The sequence below is a fragment of the Melopsittacus undulatus genome, chromosome 3, assembly GCF_012275295.1.
Source record: "Melopsittacus undulatus isolate bMelUnd1 chromosome 3, bMelUnd1.mat.Z, whole genome shotgun sequence".
NCBI lineage: Eukaryota > Metazoa > Chordata > Aves > Psittaciformes > Psittaculidae > Melopsittacus > Melopsittacus undulatus.
The window spans coordinates 40,364,706-40,379,168 of record NC_047529.1 but is presented as its reverse complement, the minus strand read 5'-3'; the positions used below and the strand labels follow the sequence as shown (position 1 = coordinate 40,379,168).

Here is a 14,463-nt window from a genome sequence, read left to right as displayed (position 1 = left end):
GTTCAGGGAATCCAAGACCCAACTCTGTAGTCACTGTTATGAATTTTTGCGGGTGTTATGTCTTGAATTACTTGCAGTCTCCCTTTTTACCCTTAAAATCTTAGATTTTTATTTCTTCCAGTGTAATTGAGATCTGTAAATCTGTTACATTAATTATGTTTTGTACTTACTCTTTTTATACATTCATTTTGTTTATCACTCTATTATGTTGCTTCCTGATAAAGCTTGCATGCAAAGAATGTCCTAAGTTTATTAAACCATTTTGTTTGTTGAAACAGGGACATGTTCTGAGTCTAAAAGTACTGCATGGATTTGATTAGTTGTATCATTCTACTTTTCTCACTATTCTCTGTTGGTATAGTGTCACATTTGTCACTGTTTAGTTGCAGTAACATTTAATATCTCAGAAAGTTACACTCTGTAAATGGTAAAGCTTAGGTCAAAGAATCATAATGCAATTTCTTTGTAGAAATTCTCCATACTACAGAATTGTTGTGCTAGTTACTCCATTATGTTCCTTCTCCTTCTTGTGGGAGACATAGTCGGCAAGTGCCTATTGCCCTTCAATGTTTCACTAGTGCAGTGGTCTCCAAACTATTTCAGCTGTGCACCCCACCAGTAAAAAATTTTTGAAGTCACTACACCAATGTATAAATATATTTATTTGTAAATTACATATATGTGCTACTGCAGTTCTAAGATTTTTTGTTTTGCACCTCAGCAAATTGTCTTGTGTACCCTCTGGGGTGCATGCACTCCACTTTGGAGACAACTGCCCTAGTAGAAGAGTTCGCTGGAGTCATGAACAGAGCTGACAGTTGGTAGATAGTGGCCCCAGGAGAGAATAAATAAACAAAGTACAGAATCACTTATTACCAATCACTTATTACCACCTTAAAATATGGAAATTTGTAAATGTTACTAGAAAACATATCATACAAAATAAGTCTCATACACACATTGTAGTTGGCATGGATAGTATGTAATTAGCTTATTGAATTTCAACATATGCCCTCCTTCTCTCTGATTCACAGAACCTAGTACAGTGCAGCCATGCTCAGTACTTCATGGGACCTCAATTTTTGCTAATTCAGAGTTCAGCAGAATGAGAGAAGTGGAAAAAGAGATTCCAGACAAGCAGTTTGGTGTGTGCTATTCTACCTATTTAATCACAAACCTGGATTTTAGGCTATTAATACACAGACACAATTAACTACATCAATGAGCAGCAACTGATTTTTCAGAACCATGGTTTTATCTTAGTATATGTGCTACTTGTAGATACATGTATTTTCCACATTTTTTTACCTAAAAGTTACTTTTTATTCCAAGTTTTTTCACAGCTTATGTTTTATTCTTTCAAGGCTACTATTTTGTTAATTTTTAGAAAGAGTTTATGGTAACCATCCTCATGTACTATTTATACATGTTAAACATAGTTCATCTTTTCACTGTCGATTATTACCAATTATATGTATAAATTGAAAACATTAATAAGTTTGAGACAGCTATTTCTTATGGTACATACAATGTCACCTTCCTTAGAATCCCATGTCAGGGAATTACGTATTACTGTTCAACATAGGCTTATGGAATGGATCTATAGGTATGTGTGTAAGTTATCAGGAACTTGAAAAGATCTTCGTTTTGAATTATGGTGTTTCTTTTGCCTATGGATTTCTTGCAACTTTGATAGCAACATTCCGCTATCAGTGAACTCCTAATGCATATCTTAAGGAAATTTGTTAAAAATTATTACTAAATTTTTCCAAAAATACTGTGTCATTTGATTGATCTTGATAATCTTTAGGAAGAATAATGCTGTGCGTGAGGCTGCAATTTTCTGCAAATAACTGTTTGCATTGCATAGCCTATTCCCTGTTATCAAACTGTTTGCTGCTGTTACTGAATTAATTTCAAATTCTGGGTCTAAAGTTAGCTCTATGTATAAATTCTGTTAAGGATAAAAGATGAGATGTGAAAATTGATTCAAAAGTGGGGTTTAGATTTTGTTACTTTTGACAAATGCAGCAATACTGAAAAAGAATTTCATGTTGCTTGACAAATATTGAGGACATTTAAAAGGTGCTTCCACTATGTGCAAGATAGAAGACAAAAAATACTTAGACTCAATGGATATTGCTACAGGTATGCTTGTGATGCTGGGTTTCCTACATGCTTCACTGTCTTGCCATATACTGGGCTATTTGCTTATCTAATGCTTGCCACCAAATTACAGTTTCCCTCTTTTGGAATTGTGTTCTGATTAGTGCATTACTTTATTCAGAATTAGTTTTTTTTATTATTTGTCAAGATTTAAGGAACAAGAGAATATGCATACTTAAAAACAAGTTGTTACGATCAAAGTTACAAAAGATAAAACAATCTAGTATGATTAACAGTAAAGATTGTTTCTGGAAAAGAATGCTTTAGAGACTTTTCATGGGTAAATTTCCCTGAGGAGAGGATGTCAGATCATGCTTCCTGAGGCTGGGAAGTTCTTCCCTGCAGGATCTGTGGCTACCCAAACCTCTTCCTCCTCTGCACTATGGGACATAGAAAGCACAGCTGAACTGTTGTATTGTGGTGGGTTGTTTTTTTTTTTTTTTTAATGAATGCCCTTCAACATTCATTTCTTTAACTATGGGCTGCATTTTGTTTTTTCTTCTTGAATCCACTAAAGTCACAAAGAATAAAACAGGCAGATTTCATAAAGAAACAACAAGTAAAGAGAATAAACATTTGGAAAAAAAAAACCCTCCAAGTAGTAGTCATGCTTATTTGTAATCAAGCACAAATCCATTGTATAGATTTAATTCATTCAATTAAAAATTGTTCGCAAAAATATTACTTGAACTCAGACTGCTTTTCTTGTTCTTCATTCTTTATTTATATCCCCAGTGATGGATTTGGACAGTCTTCAAGGGGTATTGCTTAACTAGGATGCTTTAGGCATCAGGAAGACATTCCACCTAACCTCAATTGATTCTACTCTTTTTTTCTTGCTTGAGTGGTTATTATTATCACAGCTACATGGTGGAAAAAAAAAACAAAACTAAAATAATCATAATGAAAAAGATAATGAATGCAATAGATGTTGCAAACATTAAGCTTTCATACCTAAAAATTTTCTCTTATGAGTATTCATTTGCAAGACAAGAGTAGTGTAATGGAATAATGTATATACCACCCAATGTCATCCTCATCGTAATTTCAAACCCAGAAGGTTGGAGTATCGCCAAAATGAAGGAAACCTGTGTTTCTTGTCTACAACTATAAACCAAAGGTACTTCACAGGGATGTCATGGGACAAAAGTTCTGCACAGACACATCTGTAAAGATAAAATATTGTAGCAATCTTTCAAACTTTGCATCTTCTGAGAGTAGTCCGTCTTAAAATGTTCTTTACGCTTCTGGCAATATGCAGATGCTAGAACATTTTCTTTTTCTGCATATTTAACTTGAATGTTTGAAATTAAATGTATATGCATGCTTTGCAAATAATGTAGTTGATTACACTATTCACAGGTATGCAGAAGAATTAATATTTTTAAGCGTTCTTTGCTGATTGTATTTTATTTTATCACTTGATTTTGTAATAATTTAATAAAATTAGCTTTTGGTTATTCATTACAGACACAGCACTGTTTTTTCCATCCTTCACTGGAAACTCTTATTTGGAACTACCTTCTCTGACATCTGTATCTGAGACCAGGACTGCATCTGGGCAGGAAACAAGTAATCTGACGACTCTGTACTTGGCAGTGAAAACAACTGCTCTTAATGGCACAATTCTTTACAGTGAGTACCAATGATACTTGAAGTTAAGTATCAGTTTTAGCTCCTTCAGGTCCTTATTAACTTTAGTGTACATCAGCTGGCATTTCCTATTCAGCTGCAAAATGAGTCATTAAACTGCAGTAGAAGCCTTTTGGTATTCTAATGTGTGATGCATTATAAAATTTGAACCATCGTTCTTTGTGTTCCTCTGGAAAGTTCTTTAATTTATGACTCATTGAGCAAAATAAACTTACAAGTGAAAAAGATGCTTCCTGACAAAAAAGAACATAGTAAGCATTTGACTCCAGTGATAAGTGTTACAGCTCAAAATACAAATCTTGAAGAAGTTTTGAACAATTTATTACAGAAAAACATCTTCTCCATAACGAGGTTGAGACTTTTTATTATAATTGTGATCTTGGTTCAATATATATTTTGATTTGTGGAAGTATCTTAGTTTCTGAAAAATTGCCATATTTTTGGTTTTGCAATTCAGAGGATCCTTTTCTGGCCCCTGAAGAGTATACTTGCAGAGTTAGGTGTGTGCTTGGTAATACCACATAAGAATGTTCCTTCTTGCCTGCATATTTCATTCCTCAGTATATGACACGAACTTCTGAGACAGTATGCTTTTCATTAGTCAGCAAGAGAAATAGGCTTCTCTGCCAGTTGAATATCTTATTACATATTTTATATTGTAATTTCTATCCAAATGGAAAACCTGGAAAATTAAGTGACTTCTTCACAAATCCAGGAAGAGCTAGAAAAATATGTTTGTGATACACGGGTAACCAATGTACAGGGGGGTAATATAGAGAAATTGTACAAGGGAGTTAAAGGAATTCCTTTGCTTAAACAAAAGTGTTGTCTGTCCTAAGTACCTGCCATTGCCATCTTGCCAAGGCATTGATTACTGCTGGAGGGGAAGAAACAGATGCTAATTCTACTGACAAAAGCAGATGAAAGGTCCTGCTGATAGGCGGCAGGAGAGGCAGACTGGGTGACCAAGCCTTAAGACCATGACAAAAGCACAGGTGTTGGGTCCTACTGATAAGCGGCAGGAGAAGCAGACTGGGCGCCGACTAACCCTAAATCCATGTCTGAAGATTAAAAGGTGTAAAGGTTAAGAAGAGGAAGACTCATTTACTTCATCTTGAAGACCCCTACCCACAGGAGGAAAACTCATTTACTTCATCCTGAGACCCCTGCCCATGACCAGAAGGGGCACTGCGCAAGTGCAAAGGACCTTCTGGCTCATTATAATACGAAGCGAGGATAGATAATACATATGTATAGGCGGATTGAGCAACCTCATGTCTATGTATACCTTAAGAGATTAAATGTAAAGGGACAACAACCCTGAGGTGTGCATGCTTTGGAGGAGCTATCCCCATGCACCTCAGCGCTGAATAAAAGCATACCTACTTTACAACTTTAAGTAGTTGTGGAGTCTATCCGCGTATCATTTGTATAATCTATGCTATAGATTTACCCCACAAAGGGAAAATCATTAGGATTCTCTGTTCACAGCAGTTTCCCAAGGATTTTCTACACACGGAAATCTTGATTTAATATAAATTATTTTAATTTATTTTATTATTGATATATTAATATGGACATAATATATGTGAATTCACCTGCACAATGTCAGTATTTATAAGTCAGATTTAAAAGTAGTATAAGATCCAGGGTATTGTTTAATTATGCTTTCTTTAGGTGCAAAACACTGTAGCCCAAAGTGAACATTTATGTTTACTGCTTTTCAAAATGAGATCTCAAATCCTATTATGTTATAGCTGGGCTGTTGCTGTAGCTGCCTAAGCTGCATGGCTGTAAATCTTGCTAAAAATTATGGATAGGTGGCAGTTCTTTATCTTGAAGTGTTTTATACTTGTTAGTTGTTTGAATTTGCAGAGAAGTTATTTGTCCTTCAAAAGGATTTCAAGGAGAGTCACTTGAAGTACTTTGAATATATTTGCCTCATCACTGCAAAGTAGTTGGTTTCCAGCAAGTTAGAGTAAAGCTCACTATCTACCCATAAGCCCTGAGTAAGCATGTCTGTTAAGAAGGAAAGAAAAGAAAAAAAAAAAACATCCAAAATGGAAGCTCCTTTGCTATTCTGGGGGAGGAAGTGGCATTTTCTGAAAACTTGGATAAATGTACTCTACTCCAGAAGCAGAGACAAATTTGTTTCTGTCACTACTTGTTGGAAAAGTAGCAAATTCATGAAGCCGAGGAGGGATGGTTCCTGGCTTTGAAACAGAAATCACAATGCTGGATGCTGTTTGTTTAGTTTACAACTTAACCATTTTACACAGAAAGAATTTGCCTATCTTTGAAACACCAAATGTTCAAAATTTGTAACTGAAAACCAAATTCCAGCTCTTTCACTATGTTTTCCAATCATTACAAATAAATATGCAGATGCCTTGTTCGTGCACTGTGAGAGAACACCACAGTGGCCATAAATGAGTTGTATTACACTCCTTGACTTTATTCTCTGTATCCCAGTGAATCTGCTTCTACCATTGTTTATATATATATATGTACATATATATACATATATTAAAAAACCCTCACAATCCAAAACTGATTTAACAAAAACACAGTTCCTTTATGCCTAATTCAGTTATATGCATTCAAATACTGGATAATGTTATGGACATTTTGATGTTACTTTGTATTTAATTAGGTGTAAAATCCCACCAAATTAGATGAAGGGACTGCCATCTATGGATAGAGTGAGAAGAGCTGTTCTCTGGATTATAGCCATGAGAAGGTTGAAGGCTTATGGGCAAGCACTAGGGACCAAGGCAGCCAAGGGGATCTTGTGTTTGGTGTCTGCTACAGGCTGCCCAATCAGTTGGAGGCTTCCTACTCCAGCTACAGAAAGCACTGCACTTGCAGGCTCTTGTCATGCTAGGGGACCTTAACCACCCTGATATCAGCTGAAAATGTAGCACAATGAGCTGAAGGCAATCCAAGAGACTCCTGGAGTGCATTGAGAATAACTTCTTAAACCAGATAATAGCACTACTAGAGGGGTTGCAATACCAAACCAACCAGGTCACCAACACAAGTGTGCTAATCAGTGATGTCAAAATTGAAGGCAGCTTGGGCTGCAGTGATCACACACTGGTGAAGTTCACTGTCCTGAGGAATATAGGTCAAGCAAGGAGTAAAGTCAGGACCTTCAATTATAGGAAAGCAAAATTCCAGCTTCTCAAAGAATTAGTAGGACCCCATAGGAAACTGCCCTAAGGGACAAGGAAGCAGAACAGAGCTGGCAGATCTTGAAGGACACTTTCCATAGTATGCAGGAGCTCTTGACCCCCAGATTTAAGAAACTTGCAAGAAACTCATGGCTGAGTCAAGACCTGCTGGTCAAACTAAAGGGCACGAAGGAAATGCATAAGAAGAACATGGGCCTGTTTGAGTGGGTCCAGAGGAGGCCACAAAAATTATCAGAAGGATGGAGCCCCTCTCCTATGAAGACAAGCTGAGAAAGTTGGGCTTGTTCAGCCTGGAGAAGAGAAGCCTCTGCAGGGAGACCTGTAGCATTCTTTCAGTACCTAAAGTGGGCTTCCAGAAAAGATGGGGACAGACTTTTTAGTAGGCCCTGTAGACACAGAACAAGGGGTAATGGTTTTAAACTAAGAGGGTGGACTAAATATAAGAAACAGATTTCTTATGATGAGCATGTTGAAATACTGGAAGGGGTCTTCCAGAGAGGTGGTATATACCCCATCCCTGGAAACACTCAAGGGCAGATTGAACAGGGCTTCGAGTAACCTGACCTAGTTGTAAATGTCCCTGCTCATTGCAGGGAGATTGGACTAGATGACCTGTAGTGGTCCCTTCCAACGCAAACTATTCTGTGATTCTACATACGTTCTTTTCTAGATAATACACTCATCCTGAATCTAACCTCATAGCTGTTCAGCTATCAGTTCATGCTTTCTGTGGGAAATTATTAATGCAAGATTTTGGGGTGTTTACAGAGATTTTGTTACAGCAGAACTTGAGCACTTCACATTCTTTGCTTTTGCACTTCTAGAAAGGTAGAATGGTATTAGTGCTTTCCAGTTACCCATATCTGAGACCTCCACTGACTATCACAGCTCCCTTCTTGTCCCTTTATGAACCCAGAGGGAAGAAGTGAGGGTCAGGATTAAATGGTATGAGTTCAGTTCTAACCCTGACACTGAGCTGGGACAGTTCCAGGAACTTAGGGTAATTTTTCATGATTTCTAGCAGATGTTTTACTCACGTTTTCTTCTTTGTCTCTGAGAAACCCAGCATACTTGCATCTCTAGTGTTTTCTGAATGAGTACAATATGCATATACAGATTATGCTGAATTTTGTAGTTTATTATTTTTTTATGCAACAAACTCTTCTGTCAGATAAACAAACATAATATCATTCATGAGCTCATATGGTCCCTCTGTTCTTCCTTCACCCATTTTTTGTTCCTTGCTCTTTCATTTTCCCTTCTAACAACTTCAAAAGAGAAGCTGCTGTTGCCAGCTGTTCTCCTTTTAATAGTAGTATAACTCGTGCTTCTGCTGCTGCTGTGCTACCATCAAACAGCTGAGAAATGAACTGTCAGCAGAAAGTCGTCTTGAGGCTAGTACACTCACTAGAAACAAGAACTATAGACTTACAAAAAAGGTTTAATGTTCCCTACATTTTCATATTCTGTTAATATACAGATATTAATAGCTTGTGATTAAGTTTGTAACAAGTTTCACTCTTTCAAAAAGCAAAAATCTTCTTTGTTGAAAGCATTTTTGAAAATCACAATGATCTGCATGTGTCATATGTATTTTACTAGAAAATAATTACATTTTTTATTTTTTTTTAATTATTCCACTTGGAGATCTATCCTTTTCACAAGAGCACCTGATTTTACCAATTGGTCATGAGGTTACATCCTTTTCTCTAACAGATAATTAGTAAACATTTTATTTCAGTGAGAAATCTCAGACAAGATGCTTTTGCTGTACAAATGACTAGAATCAGAAAGAGTGCATAAGAAGAATATTTAATTCAGAATCTTATGGGAAAATGTAAAAGCATTAAAACTTGTACCTATCTTTGTGTAATATACCACCCAGTGAGAATCAAAAAGGTGATCTGTGCCTTCTCTTGTTCATATACATGCATTTTAAAATAAAGTGAACTCTCAGAAGTACTGATGCATTGTTTTCATAGCTTTTAGCAGTTGATGTAAATGCCCATACAAAAATACAAATAAGAAAAATAAAATATGTGTATACATAAAGTAAGCCTACTTATAGGCTATCTAATAGGTAGAATAAAAGAATTGGTTACTGTGCTGGCCATGTCACTTTACTGATTTGCACTATATTGTTGAAAAACATTTTCCTATTTAACACCTTAATTAAAGAAGATTTTGTCAATTGTTGGTTAAGAACAAGAAATACTAAGGACTAACTTTTTTTTGTAGAGGCTGGCAAAAATAGGTTGTTAAAAACATGGGGAAAGAGATATAAGTTTATATGCTATTTATAGAAAATTGCCACATGTATCAGAGGCAAAGAAAGTAACCCAGGAAGAAATAGTTAGCATATAATTTTTAATAGATTATAAACCATCATCTGTTCTAATACAATGACAAATCAACTTTCCTTCTTAATAAGCATGTTTTCCCTAATTATTTTTAGTATGTATTTAATAAGCATAAAAATGGTAACTGTCAATGGACTAAAATTGTCTGGAATTTTTGTTTGGACCTTGTCTTTAATTTATTGGTAGACTGTGAGGAGATTTTTCTTTAAATATGTCAGGAGAAAAAGTTTGAAAATATACACAGTTACTATGCTTTTGCCAAACAATATTAGACATAATTTGGGAAATATTTCTTTGTTGAATACAGTTTGCATTCTAAAAGCAAATTGTGACTTTTATCCACAAAACAAAACAAATTCAAGTAGTCGTAAAAAACCTGATACAGTTATAAAGCTTCACTTCATCATTGTCACTTTTAACAGGGTTAGCATAATGCTGTTCACAATCCCTTCAAGGACAAATTGTTTAACTTCTAGTATATATGGTAGTCTGTAACTTCTGACAATTGGATTTTAGGTGGCCCAGCCCATGTTTATAGCATTCCTTAAGGACACTGTCTCCTTTTTCATAAGCAATGCTTTCAGAAGCTCTGTTCCCCAGTGCTACTTCCTCTCCTAAAATGGAGAATAGTCATTTCAGGCAGTTCAGTCATGGTCTATTTGCCTGTTATTTCAGCTAGCATTCTCAAGCAGAGTATTTCACAGTATCCTTCCTCCGTGTCAAAATGCTTTTGCATAATAAAGCTTCATGCCATAGCTTAATAGGAGTTTAAATCTGTCTTTTCTAGATAGACAACCATTTGACCTCAGTGGCCACTTGCTTGCTGTCATACAAATATAGCCTTCCAGCTTTCCATTTCCTTTGAAAGGATGATTGCTGAGACCTGGTTTCTTTGACCTGATTCCCTGACATAATCTCTACTAAGGTCAAGATAAGTTACCCTTAATATCCATCAAGATTTTTTCACTCAGATGATTCCCTGTCTGTGTCTGTTCCTGGAATATGTTCCTAGTACTTAAGACTAGGGTTCTTCCTATGGAGGCAATTTCCCACCATATATGATAAGTAGCATATGCTCCTTTACATTGCCAGAACAAAATTTTTCACAGGGACACTCTGCTTTTTCATGTTCACTGTAGAATGATTTGAAGGACTGTCCTTTCCAAGGGTCTCATACCACCTAGCAGGTAATATGAAGAATGATATTAAACTCCAGCAAGTGTGACTTATAAGCACTCCCTGGGCTGAAGTTCAGGCAGTAACACTTGCTGAGGTTTCAAAGGGTAATGCTGCCTTTGGGGGAGCTGTCCCAAATTTTTTACTTTACTACTACTAATAATAATAATGAGGACCTATGTACAAGTTTTTACTAATGGGCCATGGGAATGGACAGACAGATTCACTGGGAGAAATGATCTATTCATCTGTAATTTTGCCTCTTCATGACATGTTGTCACTAGGTACACTCACAACCCTCCCCACTTCATTCTCTCTGAATTCAATGTACCTTACAGATTTGCTTATTGACAGAAATTAGAAATGCATGGAACAGCATGTGCAGGAAGGGGAGAAGATAAGGAAATAGATGATGCAGTATGTGCATCAGTTATGCTGGGATTAGAAGGCAGTGGCTTTTTTAACAGTGCAATATGTTTTGAAAGAGAATTAACAGATTCTTGTAGAAGGGACACATAAAAGCCAAAAGCATAAAATCCAGTCAAATTAAAGTACCTTTGGAATTAATTAGGTAAACAGAATACAAAATATGACCAAGCATAAAAGACATTCAGGGAGTCATCAGGATTTGTAACAGACTGAAGAAATACCGTGTTGACTAGAAAGCTGCTCTAGAGGACAGAGCTTACTTTTTGAAATGTTTTTCCTATGAATTATGCAAAAGCAAATGATCAGGAAGTTGCTAGCACCTGTTGCCCCTCTCTACCTGCTATTACCTTTTTCTTTCTGTTTTGTCCTCCAAATGAAAATTGATCATTTTCTCTTAACAAATCAGTAGGTTTTCAGCAGGTGGCTGTTCCAAGTACACCCACATTTTTTCCATCTTTCTGAATAAAAATGTTAAGGGATATGTTAAGCTGTGTTCTCCAGCAGCTCCAGGTCTGGAAATCTTTCCTTCCCAGCCACTGGAACCCAGCCCAAGGACCTGGTCTGTATCCCAGTCTGATTGGCAAGGCTTCTGCTTTCCTATTTGCTGTTTAAATTATGCAAAGTTCATCATGCATGCCAGAGGCACACAAGCATGTGCCCACATGCAGACACACAGAGAACATTACACAGCTGGCTACACAGGCTGCCCCAGGCAAGGCACTGACTTCAAAACATTTGTCCACAGGACTCACAAAACATGGCTGTAGAAAGTCAAATTCTCTTTTCTCTGACTGGTAGAGACAGAAGTCCACTAATGAAGGCACACACATGGCACTTGCTAGATTTAAAAGGACATATGCGTTCGTGGGTTGCTCCTCCCCAGTTTCCTGTTTGCATAGCTCTACCAACACAAACCTCCTCAGTATCCTGGACCTCCACGTTGGCACCCTTCTCAATTACAAAGTCCAGGTTAGCACTCCTTGAAGTGATGTCTGAACATTCGTGATAGTCCATCCATTACTGTGACTGGTGTCCTGGGTTCAGCAGTAGCAGATATTGGTTTCTGTTACTGTTTGTTGCTTCTGTTACTGTTTTCTGTGGCTGTCACATCTGTGTTTTGCTTATTGCCTTCCTGTTTCCTAATTGTCCCCTTTTGGCAGGGTCCTCAATCAGAAAATCTTACTGAAACAAGCATTCCCACACGCTGCATGCCCATACCAGTTACTGTAAACCACCAGGTTTGGTTCTTGTTACTATCTCCATTTGTTGGTCAAGTTTGTGCCTCTTTGTGTTCTGGTTTCGCCCTTTTTCCTTATCATCCTGTTTGATAAAGTTGTTGATCAGATAATCTTAAGGAAGCAAATTTTCTCTCTTATCACATACCTTCATAAAGAATTTATTTGTATATGGTATATGCTGTGGTTTTTCTCAGCTGAACTACAGATAAGCTGGAGAATTGGATACAGGTAGGATTCTGGAAGTTAAGAATAACTTAGTAACCTTCTGCTCAAATGCTGCCAAAAAATATAAGCAGTAAATTCAATTTCATGACCTAGCTATTGTGCCTTTTTTATTTTAGTTAAATATAGTAAAATATAGAGAAAAGAACAGATTAATATTTTAACACTTTGCCTTAATGGGGAATAAAAATCCTAAATAGGAACTGTCTTAGCTTCTGAGAAGTAAGTACAGTTAAATTCAAAGGGCAAATTCATAAAGCATTACTCATTCAAAATAATTTGCCATTGGAGGTGTTATCAATGTGCCATCCATCATTTAAATAGAAATATTTTGGGGTGATCGTTACAATATACTATTCAGTAGAAGCAAACAAAGACTGAAAGATTTTTTTTTTTATAGTTTTATCCTTAGTTTGAACTGTGCAAGTAACAGTATGTCTAAATTTTTGTGGACAGCAGTTATTCTTATCAACTCTGACATGTGTCATTAATTGGGAAAGGTGACTCATTTATGATCTTTACAGAGATTATAAGAATAGGGAGATGTTCTCTTATAATATTTGTTTTCTATAATGTGGTTGAAAAGCAGAATGAAATAATAAATCATTATACAGTATTTTTGTGATTTATTTGGTGTTTTTGTCTCACCTTTGGCACCTTAATAATACTCCTGAATATAGAGGAAAGTTCACCTTCAATTAATGTAAAGATCTCTACCAGGTCCATGCAATTACACTGGTCTAAAAATAAGTTCTGTCTTTTGGTTATTTTCTTTTACTTTGTCTTGCTATCAGCTGTTGATACAGAGTTTGCTTTTATTCTTACAGTCACTTAAGAAGAGTCTTTTATATTAATAGAAGATTCCTCAATTGTGACACATGATTGTCATAATTATAATAAATAAGACACAGGCATTATGACTGGTGATGGCATTCCAGTAGTGTGAAATAGTTTTGGAAGGTCTTACACTTTCAGAAGTGTAACTGTCTCCATTTTTCTTTTCAAAGCTAGTGAAAGGAATTTTGGAGAACAGTTCCTTCACTTGTATCTTGTGGAAGGAAGACCAACAGTTCGATTCAGCTGTGGAAACTCTCAGAACATTCTGACTGTATCTGTCAATCAATCCATTAGCAAAGGTACACTCATCCCTATCACAATAAGGTAAGAACTTACCACTGTGTTGCACTGAAGAATTTTAGTCATATATATGTATTATATATCAGCAATAAAGTCTGACTTCACCATTTTTTTTTGACAATAAAAGACAAGTCATATTGGAAAGCAAAATTGTATGCATATTTGGAAAGCTTTTTCATAAGGTATAAATGTAAAATACATTTTACTTCAAACAGATTGTTTCTATCCTTTGTAGAACTTATGAATCATTCAAATTTCAGACACTTTTACAGATACAGATAGTCAGTTTGAGAGCTGAAACAATTTGGACATAACATTGGAGGTAGTTCATAATTTGAGCTACCAAATTGGTATCAAATTGGCAGCTCATAATTTCTGCTTATTAATTTATACATTGAATAAGTTAGACTTGTGATCAGAATTCTGGTGATAAATATACAACTAATTTATTTTGTAAGATGAAACATTAAAAAATGAGCATGTTGACAGCATCTCACAATGGAGGCTGGACTTGATGATCTTCCCCAACCAAAATGACTTTATAAGCTGTCATTGCTACATATGTAACTGTCATGCAGTATACAGTGGTGGCTGACCAGTACTGTCATTTTTAACCCAGTACACACAATAGTTCACAGAATGGTTAACTTATAATTTTGGAAAAGATATTGGTATCATGCCTTGCTAAACGATTAATTTATTTTTTACTCATGGAATTTCATATGTGTTAGTTTGGAAAAAGGTATGAATGGGATATTATAGATGTTGTGTTATATTAGTAAAGTATCTACCATTTATCTTAAAAATGGTTTAGAAATAATTTTGACACTCATATAAATTTTAAATTTACTATAATTAAGATATTATTTTATTTATTAAATAGTTAAA

General features: G+C 35.9%; 1 protein-coding gene across 1 annotated transcript in view; it reads left to right on the top strand.

Annotated features, from left to right (window-relative positions):
- The window catches only part of EYS (eyes shut homolog), a 776,683-nt gene that overhangs the window by 625,881 nt on the left and 136,339 nt on the right, over positions 1 to 14,463 (top strand). The window contains exons 36-37 of the mRNA XM_031052748.2: positions 3,637 to 3,801; positions 13,446 to 13,599. Of these exons, the coding sequence (XP_030908608.2) occupies positions 3,637 to 3,801; positions 13,446 to 13,599 (319 nt within the window). The remainder of the gene's footprint in view (positions 1 to 3,636; positions 3,802 to 13,445; positions 13,600 to 14,463) is intronic.